General features: G+C 42.3%; 1 protein-coding gene across 2 annotated transcripts; it reads left to right on the plus strand.

The window, feature by feature from the left end:
- The first annotated feature begins 3,895 nt into the window (after positions 1 to 3,895).
- On the plus strand, positions 3,896 to 7,659 carry LOC147465371 (uncharacterized). 2 transcript variants are annotated; one of them, XM_086511596.1, is made up of 4 exons: positions 3,896 to 5,146; positions 6,279 to 6,673; positions 6,791 to 6,968; positions 7,053 to 7,659. In XM_086511596.1, the coding sequence occupies exons 1-4, from the start codon at positions 3,991 to 3,993 to the stop codon at positions 7,490 to 7,492; spliced, it is 2,169 nt and encodes a 722-aa protein (XP_086367722.1). In that variant the 5' UTR covers positions 3,896 to 3,990; the 3' UTR covers positions 7,493 to 7,659. The 2 variants fall into 2 exon arrangements, with proteins under 2 accessions (XP_086367722.1, XP_086367725.1); XM_086511599.1 differs by having other exon boundaries at positions 3,896 to 5,116.
- Positions 7,660 to 19,396: the final 11,737 nt, after the last annotated feature.

Consider the following 19,396-nt stretch of genomic DNA (forward strand, 5'->3'; position numbering starts at 1 on the left):
TGAAGGCCCATTGCAATCAGTCAACATGACATAGTTCATAGATGGAACAAACCTATCAGGAGGTCGCGTGATACGTCCAGATCTACGCAAAATAGGTGGCTCAGGCTCAGGCTCAGCCACAACCTGTGGTTCCACTCTATCCTGTCCTTGCTCCTCTTGAGCCCTGACATTTTGTCTTGCACGTGCAGCTCCATCTTCTTGGAAGACAACTCTTCTAATCTCCTCAACCCTCTCTGGTTTAGAATGATATTTGGCTTCATTAAAGTGAACATCATTGCTGCGGATAACCTTTCTGGATTCGGGATCCCAAAGTCTGTACCCCATCTCACCAGAATTACCATAGCCTAGAAAGATGCACTTTCTACTCTTTGGCTCAAGTTTGTTCCTAAATTCCTTTGCAACGTGAGTATATGCCTCACAGCCAAAGACTCTGAGATGCTTGTATGAGGGCACCTTGCCTGACCATACCATCTCTGCCACTAAATCCTTCTGCAAAACCTTGCTAGGAGATCTATTTATAAGATGAACAGCTGTTGATACAGCTTCAGCCCAAAACCCATTTGGCAGTTGTACATTAGACAACATACTTCTGACCTTCTCTTGTATGGTCCTATTCATCCTCTCAGAAACACCATTTTGAGGAGGATTGTAAGGAGCAGTAAGTTCACATTTTATACCTTTTGACTCACAAAAGTCCTGAAAGGCCTTTGAAACATACTCTCCACCATTGTCAGTGCGTAAGCATTTAAGCTTCTTGCCACTCTGATTCTCCACAAGTGTCACAAACGTTTTGAAAACACTAAACGCTTCATCCTTGTGCTTGAGAAAGTAAACCCATACTTTCCTCGAGTAATCATCTATAAATGTCATAAAGTAAGAAGCTCCCCCTAGAGATAGGTTAGGCATAGGTCCACACAAATCACTATGAACAAGTGCCAACTGTGTATCTCTTCTACTGCTTCTATGCTTATGTGGCTGCTGTGTTTGCTTACCATACAGACAATGTTCACAGAATTCAAAATCATTAAATGACAAGCCAGGCAAATAACCAGAACGAGACAAGATTTCCATTCCCTTCTTGGACATATGTCCTAACCGGCTATGCCACAAAGAAACGTTCGGCTGCTCGGTTACATTGATTACATTTTTAGAGACATTTGATACATAAATCATGTAAAGTCCTCCAGACTTTACTCCATGTGCTACTGTCATAGAACCCTTGGATATCTTCCACATGTTTTGTCCAAAAGTGGTGACGTAGCCAGCATCATCAAGTAAACCTGTGTTGATCAAGCTCTTTGTAATTGCGGGAACATGTCTCACATTATTCAGCGTGAAAGAAGAGCCATTCTGAAACTTCAATTGAACATCTCCAACACCTAAGATCTCACATGTCTGCCCATTGCCTAGCCGAACATGATCTTTAGTGGTCACATAAGAGGTAAACCACTCCTTGTTTGGAGACACATGAAGTGATGCCCCTGAGTCTATAATCCAGTCACTCAGTGCATTTCCATCAGATGCTATAAGAAGAGCTGAGTCCATTGTATTCTTCAAGAAGTAGATGTCTCCTGACACTAGACTCTCATCCTTTGCAACAGTGTTTGTCACATTTATTTCTTGAATCTTCACTGAGGACTTGTTCTTCTCACCATGGTCTTCAGCTTTCTCTTTGCCTTTTTCTGCTTTCCATTCTCTGCAGTCTCTTTTCATGTGACCCTTCTTGCCACAATGGTAGCATTCTATGTCACTCTTGCCTTTAGCACTGCGGGACTTGCTACGAGACCGATTCCTCTTTCCACCTTTGTACTTTTCTTTGGTCCTTCCCCTGACCATTGTCTTTCTATTGGTTTCTTCAGTAAGCAGACTGCCTTCTACACCTGCTATGGTCAAACCATCTGGAGGTGCAGAATTACTCAAAGCTATGCAAAAAGTGTCCCAACTTTCCTGCAATGTGATCAACAGGAACATAGCTCTAACAGGTTCATCAAACTTGACACCTTGAGCTGACAATTGACTGTAAATGGTGTTGAATTCATTCAGATGATTGGACATAGGTGTCCCTTCTTTCATCTTCAAGTCAACAAGCTTCTTAAGCCAGTATACCTGTGAAGCTACACTCTGCTTCTCATAAAGATCACTCGGCTTTAACCATGCTTGATAAGCCGACATCTCGTCTGCTACATTGAAGTAAACGCTTTCTGCCAAAATCAGCATAATGGTAGAAAGTGCCAATTTATCAATTTCGCTCCATTCATCTTCGTCCATATCTTCTAGTTTTATCCCCTTGAGCTTTATAGGTTTTATCTGCTTCTTTTGTACCAACACGTGCCAAATCTGCTTCTTCCACAATGGGAAATTGGTTCCATCCAGCTTCTTGATATTGTAAAGAGCAGTGTCCTGTGATCCAGCCATAGCTACGCTTCACAGTAGTTTACTTTCCAGGGAAAAATTCGGCAGAGTTTCCCCTGTAAACTGACCTCTGAACCAATATCAACCTGTCAAATGAACCAAGAAAGCTTCAGATTCTGCAGAAATTTCGGCAGAGTCTCCTTTGTAAAATGGCTCTGGTGTACTCAAAAACAGACCAAAAACAGCTCAAAAAACCACTGTCTCTCTAACACTGTAAGCTGTGGGTAAACCTGTCCTGCACATGTACTGTCTCTCACTGTCCTGTCACTGTCCTGTAAGCATAGACTGCGACAATGCCTCAACGGCAGTAAAGCAAAGATGCAATCCCAACTGTCTAATTCACAGTCAATACATCCTAGCTGCCTATCTAAGGGTGCTCGAGGGATCGCTCCAAGACCTGTATCACCGAAAGGATCTCAACATTCGAGAATCCCCCAGCTCAATAAAACCTCACTCGACCCTCAACAAAGACTGCAGTAAATCTGACAGTACATAGACTTCCCACAAAGTCATACAGCCACAAATCAGCACTCTGGGAGTGCCGATATCCTCAGCACCTGCAGTCGTAGGCCGAAACCCCAAGTTTGCAGAGTCGGATCTGCGGATCTGCACCCGCCGAGACCACGTAGTCGAAAATGGCTTGCGCAGAACTTTGTCAAAGCCGAACGGTGGTCGAGATGACCTCAGAATGAAATTCTGAGAACACCGAGAATTGGGGCAGTGTCTTCGCCTGTCGAATCTCACTCCAATCTTAGCAGGTGACTCTGGCTACCTGCAAATGTTGCCTCGAGCCTCGATCTGAGCTCTGATACCAGTTGAAGGAGTACGAGCGGAAGTGCGACGCGAGAGAGAGTGCGAGAAGAAGAGCACGACGATATGGTGAACTCGCTCTACTGTAATGTGTAGAGCATAGTGAGTTCTTATTAGGTTTTTACAAAAGAATATGTGTACATACCTGGCGGCCCGCCCACTTACCTGGGCGACCACATTGGGCTTTATACCCCAACACATGAGACAGTTTGATAAATAGCACTGGTACCCTAAGGTGGACATGGCGATGTTATTGGAGGCTGAGTAGGGAAAGGTGGATAGGTTGAAGGCGGAAGATCATGATGCAGACTAATGATCAGTTGGTTGGGAGATTCATGGTGCAAAGAGTGATGGATGTTAAGCTGTTGTTGCGGATGTTGGCAAGGCTGCATCACCCCTATTGTGGTTGCCCTACCAAGTGGCATAGAGGCTATTGCTGTTTGCCATGGAGCTTAGCTGACAATGGGTGGCTAGAAGCGAGTGTGGGTGATAGGGCAGGCGGGGTTGGTGGGTAGCGCATGGTGCAAATATGAGGGGGAATCTTTTAGCTAATGAATATTTTCACTTAGAGCGGTTACTCAAATGGTTGAAAAGGGATCATCATAAATAGGAGTTGTCAATGGTTGTGTAAGTTTGGAATGAGGCTCTTAGACTAATTAAGGCGTTCGTTGAAGGCCAAAAATAAATCTATATGCATCAGAGGGCAGCGCTATTTCTGTACTGCGCTTTTCTGAAATTGTTGCGAGCTGATCCTCCTCCTTCGAAACCATGCCTGCGTACGGTTGTGTGGATGCTTTCATCAACAATTCATGCAGCTGTTCAATTCCCCTGCATGCCATGGCGCTGGAGCAGCGGAATATCGTTCTGAGTCCTAATCATGCACATGAGTCAGAGCAAGAGTTCTCCAGTTGTTGTTTCTCTCAGAACCCTAGCTCCGCAGACAACGATTTATGCGATGAGTACGAAGCTGATGGATATGACAATGCTGAATCTGCCAGTGGCTATGACTATCCTTTTGAGAACTTTACACCTCATAATGATGCAGCCTTGCCATACAATCCACCTCCTCTGACGACGCTTGGAAACGGTGTAGCCAGCGATGGTTGTCATGCAAATATCTCGACGCCCATGTTCGATCAGCAGTTATCCAACAACGACGTACATCCAACTTTTGGTTTTAGCTCTATCCTGCCTGCTGAAAGTGCTCTCCCAACTCCAAAGTCGATCCCTAATTGGTCTGGGCACACATGTACATCCCCCAGTGGTGCTCCTGCTTTGAACTTGGGCTCATTGAACCATACAACGACAAGTTGGGTGCCTCCTTCGACGTATCCTCCTCCAAGATGGTGCGGGCTTCCCCAACCAGATTATTTTCAGCCTCCTCCACAATATGGATATGGATATGCTTCTGGCACTCCTCGTCCACAATATGGATATGGATATGCTTCTTACGCTTCTCCTCCACAATATGGATATGGATATGCTTCTCCTCCACAATATGGATATGGATATGCTTCTCCTCCACAATATGGATATGGATATGGATTAACAGGCCCCTATGCTTCTTATGCTCCTCCATCGTATGTACCCGGAGTCATGAACATGGTGTCGAGTGGTTCTGTTGCCCCCTATAGATTTGCTGATGCAGGGCCTCAGGAAAGTTGTGCTCGTCAGGTTCCCTATGAATATGGGTTAACAAATTGTGCTCCTCATGAGGTTTCTTATGGATATGGGTCGGTGCTCCCAACAGGTCAGACAACTAGTTATCCCGACAACCGATACGGAGTTAATGACATAACTAATGGTCCGCAGTCTTCCTATGAATCTAATGTATCAAATCCAGGTTGTGACTCCTATTATCATGTGCCTACCGCTCCACTGCAAACTCCTCATGGTAAGGACTCTGCATACACTCCAGTCGAAGGTACTACTTTAGCACTTTGCCTGGGTTTTCCTTCTTGTCTGTGGTTTTGAATATAGGGGTGAGCATGCTTTTGTGGATGGTATTCTTGAAAATGTCTAGTTAAAAGCTTTAGTATCCCAATCTTAGAAAAGTGGTGTTTGTTTCAGCCTTCAGATCATAATAGGAACCATACCACTTGGTGGTCATTACCAATTGTTGGTCATCATCACTTGTTGTCAGTTTGTCGTTTTTGACTCTGTGCTCATTTTGGTTCTCCTGATTTGTCAAGTTGAACCATAACCGTGTACAAAATTGTTTTGATGAAGAAATGATATCATACTTGGTCAAAATTGGCAAGAAAATTGAATTATAAGCTAATGAGGTCGATGGGGGCATTGATGACAATTGAAATTTGTAGTAGTACTAAAGTAAGATGTGAAAAGATATATATATTTCTATGCTGCTATGAGTGTTTACCATGTATAATGTGATTGTGTTTTTCCGAAAAAAATTAGGGTCATGTATGTTTCAAGTTCAAGGGACGTTGAAACAAACTCCATTCATACTTCCAGACCCGTATGTGTGTGTCGCATGGACCACAAGAAGATTTAGAAATTCTCTCATGTAGGAAAACTGAGTCTTTGTAAGTGTTTTTCATACAATGCATAACATCATGAGCTTCTCCTCGAGAGGCACCGCATACCTAGCTAGGTACGATTGGGGGCAGAGGACCGCCGGCCCGGTGGGCCCCCAATCGTACCTACCTAGGTATGCGGTGCCTCCTTCACAAAAGCTCATGATGTTGAGGTAAGTCACGATGTGGGAATTATTGTGAGAATTTGTCCAAAACTTCTTGCGGACACGTATGGGAAAAACTATGCTATAGCATATTCTAGAGCATATTGCACAAAGTGATTAATTTCCGCCTAGTCTTATTTTTTTTTCTTAAGCTTCTGAAGTAGCTAGTGACTAAATGTTGCTTGGTGATATTTTTTGTGCGGCTAGTGCCTATGTGGCACTAGCTAGAGACTTTCCGCTAGTGCCACGTAGACACTACTGCCAGAAATTTAGCCGGATGACCAATACTGGATGATAAGTGTGTTACATAAACCATGCTTAAACCACTTAATCTTGACTATTACATTTCTTGCAGTGGCTAACTCCTCTCATGATCGATCAAATAATGCGGTATCATATCCGCTGCATGTACAAAACATTTCTAATCATGTTTCCAAAACACAGCATCATGAATCACAAAAGCTTGACATACAAACAGAAGAGGCAAGCTCAAAAGACATCAACATTGGTGGTGCGGACGATGAGATTAATACCAACAGTTTTGCATGCAAGTGGCTTATTAAGAGCGTCAATTACATGTCAAATTTGTTGATAGAAGGAATAGAGACAGGAGACATAAAGGGCCAGAATGTCGAAATTCTGCAATCTGTCATAGAAGCACTTTTTCTTTGCCTTTCGATGCAACCTAGTGCTGATGGATCCACTACACAAAGCGATGAAGATTTCTCAAAGATTGATCGGAATATTCAGGTCTATAATCACAAGCTCAATTTTTGTTGTGTTTTTAAGTGCTTTAATTAGCTTCTGACATGATACTTCATTAATGCTTATTTGAATCACTATTGATATTTTCTTCATGATGAGAAGAACTTCAAGGACATTTTGAAATTGCAATGCTTCATGTTGCAATCGGCCTTGAAGAAGAACATGAGAGTACTCAGTAAACATAAGAATATGCTTCGAGAAGCTCGAATCGAATTGGTTCTTCTCCTCAACGTGCTTTTAGAGGCACAATGCTGCTTAGCAAGCACACCTGAAAACACAGGTATTTCTTGTCTCCCTTCTCGTGTGCATTTTTAAAAGAGTTCATTCTGACATCCATATGGGTGAGCTTTTTTTTGTCTATCAGGGGTCGTCAAGGAGCAAGGTGACTATGGAAATTCAAGCAGTTTGAGCTCACCTAGTTGTGTATGGGATATGGAAGAGCAAAAGCCCTTGAAATATAATGAAGATGATGAAGTTGAAATTAGCGAGAAAACTTCTGATGGATCTCTCACTAATGACATTATTGAAGATCTTTCCATTGCCATGAAACAATGTTTTGTCGAGCGTGTTGAGGAGGAGGATGATGCACAGGAGCTTGGTACTTGTCCAGAGGGAAGCAAGGTGGAATCCCAAAATGCAGAAGATATTGCTATTGATCACTCTACATTGTTGGACGGAGAAGTGAATGGTGTGGCACATAAGGTAGAGGATGGTACGTCTCATCATGCTGGAAAGCTCAAGCACCCCATGGAGGCTACAACGCTGCGAGTGGTGAATGTAGACGGTTGGGAATATGTAAAGTGATTTTGCCATAGATCAGATACTCCTATTTTGAAAGAGTTTGCTCATGAACAACTCTGTAGTCATTCCACTATCATTAGAGGTAAGAGAGACTGCTCAAATAACAGCTTATCCCTATTCTTTTTCTAAAGTTAACCAATTTAGTGCTTTTTTGGCTGATGTCCATCTTATCCCTTTGTCCAAAACTTCTTGTGATTGAGTGCTTTTAAAGACACCCATAGTCTGTATATGAAGGGGTATTATTATCAATAATTCCTTGCATGCATGTGATATGGGGAACTTTTGTTGAGTGATTGCTCCAAGAATACATGTCCATTCTTCTTAATCTCAATTAGCCGATGGTAGGTTTTAAATGTAGAGAACCTGATAAGGAGACATGCTTGGTTATTGTACGTGAGATTCTAGTGTTTGCCTATGTGTACTCTTAGTGAATATAAGCTTCTTTCTAAAGAGAATTCCATGAAGCTATATTGTACACGCATGCAAGGCAGACAACAAGTTCAATGTGTTGTAGATTTGAGTGAAAGCACAGTTTTATGCAGTATTGTTTTACTACAGAAATACAACTCTAGACATCAGTGGGGTGATGACCTGAGATACTAAAGTAACCGTTCAGGTTAAAATTGCAAAATCTCAACTAGATCAGAGCCCCTTGTTGGAGTGTCGTCGCGCCCTTGTGGGCTTTATTTATCAGCGCCCTGCGTGGGCTGGTCTTGGCCACGAGCTGACCCGAGAACCTTTCCTTAGCCCTCTTTGTATCATCATCCTATGGTCTAAATAACGGACTCTATCCGCCACATGTTATGCTCCGCAACCGGCTTCACCGGTTTCGGTCATTTTTCGTGCCTTAGAATTTTTTCAAAGCAATCAGTGGGGGGGCGATGCTTAAACCAAAAATGTGATTAAATAGGCGAGGCAGGTATGAATAAACTCGAATGCTCAACCACTAAGCCGATGGGTGTCGGTGCTCAATCGTTCGCTACCAACGACTATATTTCAAACTCATTTTATTGGCTACACCCATGTGGGAAAAAACGGAAGGGGGGGGTGTGAACTAGGTCTGAATTGAGGAGGGTCTGCACAACACATCAAATTTGGTGTGAACTCGATGTGAACTCGGTGTAAACTAGGTGTAAACTTGTCCGCAACGCCGTGATCTATAAACTTACCACACACTCATCTTTCAACCAGTATGCGTTAGCCTAGTGGTTAGAGCCAATTCCGTGGGAGAGAGGGTAGCAGGTTCAAGTCCCGGATCCGAAAAAGTGGTAATCTTTTTTTGCATTCCATAGGCAATCCAATTGTCACAATCAACCAGTGATCGTGAGCCATTGATCCCACCTCCCAAAAGGAGGTGTCATTTAGTAACGAGGGGAGGGGGGGGGGGGGGGTTGTTCTTTATGTGTTCAGGCGGGTGCCTTCGGTTACGGTTGTGCCACATGTGCATAGAGTCCATTATTTAGACCAAGCCTGCGAGGCTAGAGGCCACATGCTATGCATTTCTTGAGCAGGTTCAGAAAGCAGGTTCACAGGAGCAGGGCACTAGTCCCTCTCTCTCATTCGCGATGAGCATTGGCACCCGCAGTGGGGTGTGGTAACGGTCCCTCTCGTCGAGGATCGAGCTGGTCTTATCTCGCAGAGAACTGTTATATTGCAACGCCAGAGTCTTGAGCAAGTCGGCACACTAATTTGTGTTGGTGCCCTCATTGGGCTATTGTGGTTAAAGCCGCCTTGACTCTGCAGAGCCAGAGCACGTTGTTGCTTTCAGAGGTTCTTGGACGCCGCTTGCTGGTCTTTTGTGCATGGTGCCATCCCCTTTTATGTACGCCATTTGCGGATTGCTATGTGATCACACTTTGTTTCTGATTATAGAGCCCCACGTTAGAGATCCTCTCTTGCCCTATAATTATATTGTATCAGATTTCAGGTGTTGCCGTATATAGACCCGAGCCATAGTGTTGTGCCTGGGCTCAAGGGCCTCTCGTGTGTTGTTTTGGTGCAAGTGGTCTTGGGGTCCATGCAAGGTACCTAAGATTTTTGCTCGGTATGCCTACATGTTTATGGCGCTGTTGCAGGGTGTGGTACAAGCTGCACTGGTGCAGTACAATTGGCATATTGGGCTGGTGCATTGATTGCGGATGGATATGTCCAATAGGGACAGGGCAAGGAAGCTCTCGGTTGTTTTCAGCAGATGTCAAGAGATGGCATCTCTCCAAATGTAATCACCTACACTTGCATCTTGCAGGCATGTGGCATTACGCAAGATGCTCATATGGGCAAAAAAATATATTTTTAGTTAAGGCGTGTTGAAAACAGACGTAAATACTTCAAAGAACTCTGAAAAGTGCTTGATGAGCTTCTTGTCCGGAATGTTCTATCTTTGAATGCACTGATTGCGGGATACTCGTGCAATAATGGTAGGGCGAGGAACCTCGGGCCGTTTGCATCGGATGCGAGGTGAGGGCATTTCTCCAGATGTAATGACCTATGCTTGCATCTTGAAGGCATGTGGCACTATGCATGACTTCAATATGGGCAAAGATGATATTATTAGACAGGGGCTGTGTGCTTGGCATTGCTTTGATAGACATGTATTCCAGATGTGGTATCCTTGAGGACTCAGGAGCTTTCTGTCCAGAATCTCATCTCTTGGAACACATTGATTGTGGGATATGCTCAACAGGACAGGGCCAGAGAGCTCTTGTCTGTTTTCAACAGGATGCGAAGCGACCAGGACCGCTTTTTTCCATATACAATCACCTATGCTTGTGTAGTGATTCTCACACACAGAGTCGATGAATGGAGAAGGCGAGAGAGAGAGAGAGAGAGAGAGAGAGAGAGAGGAGCGTGGGTTCAAATGTATCGTTTCATGCCAAGAGGCTTGTGCCTTTTAATACAAAAGTTTTGATGCCCTTTGGGCAATCATAAAAATAGTAAAAGCTAATTTAATTAATAATCACGACATGCCCCCTTAATTAGATTAAATTTTTCAAAGCCTAAGTAGACCGATCTTTGTGCTGCAAAGATCATGCTTGTCTGTTGACAGAGGCATTGTCAACAAGTCTTCCCACATCATGGTTGTCGAAGTATGTTCAAGCGTCGGCTTCTTTGTTTCTACAAGTTAATTCTCTGATAAAATGAAACTTCATATCCACATGTTTAGTTCCTTCAGAGTATTGCTAGGATTGCTTGTAAGTAAAGACATGAAATAAATTTTAAGAGATGGTCTTGGAACCATTTGTAGTTCTTCTATCATCGTTTGTAGCCACATGCCCTATTTAGTTGCTTGAGCAATAGCTACATATTCAGCTTCAACAGATGATAAAGTAACCACGGTTTGTTTCTTTGAGTTCCAAGATATTGCACCACCTACGATCATGAATCTAAAACTAGAAGTACACCTGCAAAAAGTATCCGCACACCCCCCCCCCCCCCCCCCCCCCCAAATCCAAGTCAAACTATCCTTCTAGGGAGATGGTAGGACTAGAGGATTGATAGCAGTAGTAGCAAATGCCATAATCATTAGTACATTGCAAGTAACGAAGAACTCTTTTAAAACCTTTCCAATGACGTATGCCTGGGTTGTGCATAAATTGTGACAAGTAATCGATTGCATAGCAAGTGTCTAGACGTGTACTTTGTATCAAGTACCATGTTTTACCAATGCTAGAGGCAAAATGAAATTTTGTCATATGTGCTTTGTCTCGTTGGTATGTGTACGACAATCTTGTGCAGTGATTTTGCATGTTAAAGGCATAGGGGTTGGAGATGGAGTGCATGCGGACCTATTAAAGTGTTGTAATATTTCGTTGACAAATTTCTTTTCATGCAAAAGTAATTTACTATTTTTTCTATCACGATGTACTTGAATACCTAGAAAATATGTGAGAGGACCTAGATCTGTGATTTTGAAAGCCGATGATGTCATAATAATAACTAATATCTAATTCTTCTAAACGATTTCCTCATGTTAAAATTGATCATTTAATATGGGGAAGTGCCACAGGAGAAAAAGCTAGAATATTGGTTAAGCTGGCAAACCGATCACCACAGTAGGGATTCAAAGGAGGGAAAATAGGGATCCAAAGGAGGGGCCATATGCAAAAGATCAATGTGCAACAATGGGCTTTAAAGACCCTAAGGTTAAGCCCATTAAGACTTCCATAATGCTAAGGTTCCAAAGTTCAAAGGTTTTCTCGAAAGGTCAAACACAAGGGAAATTGGATGCTTTGTGTGTGTACCAAAAAAGTCTTCAAAACTCCTATAAAGGAGGAGGCGAGCCTTGCAAGTAGGGGATGAGAGAGAAACACACACACACACACACACACACACACACACACACTCAAAAGCTTCCTTTACACAAAGGGAATGAGGGACACATGTCAGCTCCCTAGCCCAGATGCCCACAAGGTGCACTCAAATCCTATTGGATGGCCATGGAGGTGGACCAGTGAGAATTAGGCTACAGTAAATCTAGTTTAATTCATTTAAAAACACTTAATAAAAGAACCAATAACAATTAAGCTCTATAGAAGACTATTGGACAGTCTCCCCAAGGGTCCAATAAGCATTCAACAGCCCAATGGCTTGCCTGATTCCTATTGGCCAGGAGACAAAGGGGTCCATTGAGACTTTAGTTGCATTAATTAATTACCTAAAGCTCTCACAAAAGGGGAAAGGGAGAACATGTCAGAAGGCTATCACTTATGAAACTTAATTCTCCTTGGCTAAGCTTGGAGAGGTGTCAGCATGAGTAAATTGCATGAGGGGTCGACCGAGAGAGAGAGAGAGAGAGAGAGAGAGAGAGAGAGAGAGAGAGAGAGAGAGGGCTCAATCTCAAGTCATTATTCCACATACACTCACAGTAGCTCATGTGTGAAGCAAGAAGACTCTCTCTCTCTCCTTCTCAAGCTTTAATGGAAAGCTTATCACCTACTCCAAACTTGTGAGAAGGGAGGCCTATACCAACAACTCTTGGCTTTGTTATGCAAATCCAACCAAGAGCCAGCTTCAATGCATGCTCATCTCCTCTACCATGCTAATTAGTAAGCTATGCTATGTTAATATGGAGTGATTATGTGAGAAGATGTACATCTTTATCGTAAGACTACTCCTTCCTCTCCATCTACTCGCATACCGTGCTAGCTCTCACCATCTTCGAAGGTGTGTGAGGTCTTGGGTCTAAGACCGTGAGGGAATTGATGTTGTGGTTTATAATTGTTGTGCTTAGTGCTTGAAGCTTCCATCTTCATTGCACTAGCTAGTTATTGAAGGAACACAAAGAATTGTATTGTAAAATGTCTCTCTTGATAGGGGAAACCTATAATACAAAACCTTTTGGAGGGGGGACCGGCTCCATGTAAATCTGGTCCTCAACTATTGTCAATAGATTAATTTCTATCTCTTTTGAAGTATTGTTCATGCCTATCTAACTAGGTGTTATGCTTTTTGTTGCTCTGTCCACCCCAACACTCTTGTTATGCTCATTAGGAACCTATTCTAATGAAATGCTCACTATGTTCATGATATTTTCCGCTACACACAAGTTACTAGGCCATTAAATGTTACATCGGTATCAGAGCACAAGGTTTCTCTTTTCTTGCTCAAGAAGGGAGGTCCTCAAGCTAGCTATAAATGGTTGGTACTATTAATTGCAATTTAGTAAGTAGAATAGGGATTTTTGAGCCTTGTGGTGTGCCTGCCTTCGTACAGATAACAGGGCATCACCGTCGAGAGCTATGGTCTTAATAGTGGAGTCCTACGGGGGTTGCCTATGGCTTAATAACTATTGAGCTATTAAAAGCTTGACAGGAGCCGGTGCTGTTTTGGTGTTGAATGACCCTCTCTTCTATTCCTTGCAATTAATGGTACTCGAGCCACGGGTACAGTAGCTTGAGGCTTTTCTAAAGGGATAAAGAGAAGTAGCAAGTAGGACTTGAAGTGCCGAAGTACACCTAAAAAAGTTTACACCTAAAAGTTGTTAGAATGGATGACAATAGTAAAGAGAGTGAAATTAATGTTGATAGCTTTGATTTTGCTAATGAGCAGGCTACTAATGATGCCCCTATGCTTGTTAACTACCTTGTTTCTAGGCTTCAACAATCCATGGGCAATCCATCCCTCCAAAGTGAAGTGCAATGGAAGCTTCGTGCTCATGGGATTCTCCAAACTCCTCACCATGACGAGAGAGTACCTAGGAAGCCTCCTTGCGAGACTCTTAAAAGAGGCCTCTCTTCGATTTTGAAGAAGAAGAGGATCCATACAAAGGGCTCAAAGATTTGCTTCTTGATGACGTATCTCCTTCCCAAAGAAGAACTCAAGAGCCCCCACTAAAGGAACGAGACTCCTACCACCTCGGCGGAAATGGCTCCACAAAGACGACGGGCTAAACGCTCTCCATCACCTCCTAAATGGAGAAGACCATCGCATACTTCTCCACACCATAATTCACAGAGGGACGACAAAAAACAAGAGAAAAAAAAGGCGAGAAAGAGGTTACCCTCTTTTGTATCTTCTTCATCCTCTTCCTCTTATGAAGAAAGTGATGGTGCGGACAAAGAGAACCAAGGCAAGAAAAAGACAAGAAAGAGGTCACCCTCTTCTCCATCTTCCTCAAATTCTTCATCTTCTGAAGAAAGCGATGGTGCAACTTTTGAACCATCAAAAAGAAGAGACCATAGGAAATCCTATGCTACGTGGAAGAGGTCGTCCAAGCTCAAGAAGTTTAAAGAGGGAGGAAAGAGCATCTCTTTCCTTACCTACGATGGCACCTTTGGTGCTAAGGACAAAGTCTTGGCATTTATCCAACAATTCAATGTGGAGTTTGGAGATGAGGGCTTCACGGAGTCCTCTAAGCTACGCCATGTAGCCATGCACTTTCAAAAATCCACCAGACAATGGTGGTCTAGCCTACGGAAAAATGGTGAAGCTCCACAAATAGGGAAAGCTTTAAGAGCTTCCATTATGAAGCAATTTTTGGCCACCGATGCCAAAGACAAAGTACTCACCGAATGGCAAAGCTTGAAGCTCTCTCCCTACAAATCCATTCACAAATATGTAGACAATTTTTGGGATTTACATCTCAAAGTCACTATCTTCAAAAAGATGGATTTTAAAAGAGCAAAAAAAACAATTTTGTGCGGGCTTAACTAAAGATATGGCGGAGTATGTCAACTCTCAAAGGCCACACACCATATTTGCAGTTATACACCATACTATGGTGGCTTCTCGAATCAATTTTCAAACAGGGGCTAAGAGAAATTCTAAGCCCACGGAAAACAAGGGTTCCAATGAGCCTAAGGGGAAGGACAATGTCCAAAAGTCTCCTAAGGGAAATTCCAATAACAACAGGAGAAGGGAGTTTACGAAGGCAAAAACAAACTCTCTCCTCAAGATCTTGAGCATTATTGCAAGGATAACGGTTGTTTCAAGTGCGGCGAGCAAGGGCATGCATATCGCACTTGTCCCTAAAAGAACACCCACCATGAGCCTCCTAGAGCTACCTTGGTTGAAATCCAAGAAGAGGAAGCTTACCACAAAGGATCTCCTCTATGCCACGCTTGGGGAAAGGTAAGAGAACATGATGCTTTTATTCTCTTTGACCCTAGTTCTACTCACAATTTCATATCCACAGAGTTGGCCACCAAGTTAGGCATCCAAGCCTATGAGATGGGAGATGTCCTACCCGTAGATGATGCTTTCAAGGGGCAAGAAGCTTCAATCACTCCCTTAATTGGAAAATTGAAGCTCCATGTCCAAAGCTATGTGGACAAAGAGGACCTCTTTATCTCTCCTCTCAAGCACAAGGATGTAATCCTAGGGGCACCATGGTTTGATTGCATGGCTGCCATTGTTAAATTCCCTGAAAGGAGAATCTACTTTACGTACAGAAAAAAATATATGTACATAGATGCTAATGAAATGGGTAACACCATACCCATTGTACATACGCAATCTTTCAATAAGTCAATAAAGAGCTCTATTTTCGTGTACATGATTTTTGTTAAAGATTATCAAAATGAACCTAATGCTTTAGCAAAAGAAAATATAAACAATCAGAAGGAATTAAAGTTATCCAATTTTCTCGAGGGGTTTCAAGATGTTTTTATTGACGACATCCCTTGTGAACTACCTCCTAAATGAGGCAATGATGACCATGCAATTGAATTTCTTCCAGGAAGTTCACCGCCTAATACACCTCCTTATAGAGTTTCTCAAGCTCAACAAGAGGAGATTATGCGGCAAGTGCATGAGTTAGTTAAGAAGGGCATGGTTAGGCCTAGCTCATCTCCATTTTACTCACCCGTGTTATTAGTGCAAAAGAAAGAAGGCACATATCGTATGTGTGTCGACTATAGAGCACTACATAGGATCACTATCAAGAATAGTTTTCCCGTTCCACGGATAGAATACCTATTTGATAAGCCACAAGGATCGACCTACTTCAGTAGGATTGACCTAAAAAGTGGCTACCATCAAATAAGAATAGTTGATCAAGACATTGTAAAGATCGCATTTTGCACTACGTTTGGTCTTTACAAATATATTGTCATGCCTTTTGGCTTGATCAATGCACCAGCCACATTCAATTGCTTGATGGAGAAGCTATTCAGGCCTCACCGAACCTTTACTGGAGTGTTCGTTTATGATATTATCATCTACTCAAATTCACTAGATGAACACAAGAAACACCTCCAGGTAATATTTCAAGTCTTAAGAGAGAATAAACTCTATGTTAATTGAAAGAAAAGTGAATTTTTCTTGCAAGAGATTCAGTATTTAGGTCACATTATCTCTCAAGATGGCATCCAAATGGATCCATCAAAGTTAGAGGTAATAAAAGAATGGCCTAAACCAAGGAATCTTTATGAACTAAGAAGCTTTATAGATATGTGTGCATACTATTGACGCTTCATAGAAAAGTTCTCACAAATTGCAAGACCATTACATGAACTAAAAAAGAAAAACGTTAGGTATACATGGTATGCCAAGAAGGACAATGCTTTCAAAAAGCTTAAAGAAAAGCTTATCTCTCAACCTGTGCTTACACTGCCGGATCTCTCAAAGCCATTTGAGGTCCAATGTGACGCTTGGAGTTGTCTTGCTCCAAGAAGGGCATGATGTAGCCTATGAAAGTTGAAGGCTTGACCCTATTGAGCAAGCTCTAGGCATATATGAAAAGGAAATCCTCCCAATTCTACATGCCTTAGACTCATGGAAGCACTATTTATTGGGGACTCATTTCATTCTGCGAGAACGAATCACCAAAGCCTTAAGTACTTCATGACGCATACCAAGCTCTCCGACAAACAAACGAGGTGGAAAAAAATTCTTTTGCAATTTCATTTTCATATTGCTGACATTGCTGGCAAGCATAATCAGGTAGCAGATACACTCTCAAGATGGCCGAGAGTGAATGCGGTTTTCATAGCAACTCATAATGATCTATCTTCTAGGATAGATGAGTATGCTATTGATCCCGATTTTAGAGATGTTATTTCAGCCCTTGCACTAGCGAAGAAATAGGAACCATTTACTTTACAAGATGGTTATCTTCTCTATGGTAATAGACTATGCGTTACCAACTCACTACATGAGAAAGTAGTGTATGAATCTCATGCTCCTCCTTATGCAGGGCATAGAGGGATTCAGTCTACCCTAAAAGTGATTGAAACATATTTCTATTGGCCTACCATGAAAGCAAACATACAAGAGTATGTTTCTAAATGTGTGGTATGCCAAAAGACAAAGTTTGATAGAGGCAAGCAACCTGGATTGCTTCAACCTTTGCCAATTCCTAATTCACCATGGGAGAGCATATCCATGGATTGCCTAAGTCTATCCATGGGAATACGGGAATATGGATGATAGTCACGATAGCTTCAATAAACAAGCTCATTTTATACCTGTCAAAAAGACTATCAAAGCCCATCAAATGGCAACCCTCTTCATTTCACAAATACTTCAAGTACCATGGCTAGCCAATGTCCATAGTGTCGGATAGAGATCCTAGAATGACCAGTAATTTTTGGAAGGGTCTCTTTGAGAATTTAGTGACAAGGCTAAACTTCTCTTTGGCCTATCACCCGCAAACGGATATCCAAAGTGAAATAGTTAACCTAAAAATTCTTGATCTACTAAAAGCCTATGTCACGGAAGTAGATCAAAGGTCCTAATGGGAGAAGTACTTATCCTTAGTGGAGTATGCCTACAATAGAACTGTACATACTTCCACGGAAAAATCACCTTTCGAGGTAATTGAGGGAAGATCAAAAAGTCCCCTGCAACTTAAGGTACACGGGAAGATCTTCGTTGTAGATGAGTATAGCCGAGACCTACAAGAATCTCTCCAAAAGATTAAGGATGTTATCTCTATCTCACAGCAAAGGCAAAAGGCTGCTTGCTGCTGATAAACATAGAAGAGCCCAAGCCTTTAAAGAAAATGATTGGGTCTTACTTAAATTTCCCAAGGCTTGATTAAGGCACACGACGGGCAAGAATCCTACGGGACACCAAAAGTACTACGCTAAGTTAGCAAAAAGGTACTATGGTCCCTTCTAGATTCTTAGACCAATCAATGAGATGGCCTACTAACTCAAGTTGCCCAGCCAATGGCTCATACACAATGCTTTTCATGTGAGCCTACTAAAGCCTTACAAAGGAGAGCCACCTCAAGAACCAATTATTGAAGACCCACCGAAGATAAAGGACCAAGAAGAGGTGTTGCAGCCCGAGTCCATTCTCCGACATGAAGACAAGGTATTAAGAGGCGGTAAGACTATCCAACGATACCTTATTAAGTTTAAGAATTATCCTTTTGAAGATGCTAGATGGATGCAAGGCACACAATTAAAGGATAGCCTAAACCTTGTCAATGCTTACAATGCTTCTCTAGAGTAAGCCAATGTACAAATGTTTAAAATGAACAAAGTTTTTGTCTTATAAGACTCTCTTTTTCTTTATTATGCACAAATGTGACGGAGTATGCATGCTTAGAATCAATTTTGCGGAGACGAAGTCTCCCAAACACCAAGTAGAGCTTGTCACTCTACTATGAAAGATTGATAAGACTAATGTGCAGACATGCTTGCGGTAGCTTAGGCTCTCAAGCACCAAATGGATTAGTCATCCATTCTGGAAAGATGTTGTAGGGTAACTTTGGGATCCTCTACCTGCTAGAAAAAGGACTAATGAATAGGCTTTATCTTCTCTACTCCATAGTCGAGGATGACTATGATTCAAGAGAGAGGTAATGTCATAATAAGTAATATCTAATTCTCCTAAATAATTTCCTCATATTAAACTGTTCATTTAATATGGGGAAGTGCCAGGAGAGAAAAAGCTAGAATATTGGTTAAGCTAGCAGACCGGCCATAGTAGTGCTCCAAAGGAGGTAAAATAAGGATCCAAAGGGGGGGCCATCTACAAAAGAGCAATGTGCAACAATGGGCTTTAAAGACCCTAAGGTTCAACCCATCAAGACTTCCAAAATGCTAAGGTTTTAAAATTCAAAGATTGTGTCCAAAAGTCAAACACTAGGGAAATTGGATGCTTTGTGTGTGTACCAAAAAAGTCTTCAAAACTCCTACAAAGGAGGAGGCGAGCCTTGCAAGTAGGGGATGAGAGAAACACACACGCACACACACACACACACACACACACACACACAGGCTTCCTTTACAGTGAAGGGAATGAGGGACACATGTCAGCTCCCTAGCCCAGATGCCCACAAGGTGCACTCAAATCCTATTGGATGGCCATGGAGGTGGACCAATGAGAATTAGGCTAGAGTAAATCTAGTTTAATTCATTTAAAAACACTGAATAAAAGAACCAAAACAAATTAAGCTCTCTAGAAGACTATTTGACAGTCTCCCAAGGTGTCCAATGAGCATTTAGTAGCCCAATG

This window comes from Adiantum capillus-veneris, chromosome 1 (genome assembly GCF_014529385.1).
Source record: "Adiantum capillus-veneris isolate H3 chromosome 1, ASM1452938v2, whole genome shotgun sequence".
NCBI lineage: Eukaryota > Viridiplantae > Streptophyta > Polypodiopsida > Polypodiales > Pteridaceae > Adiantum > Adiantum capillus-veneris.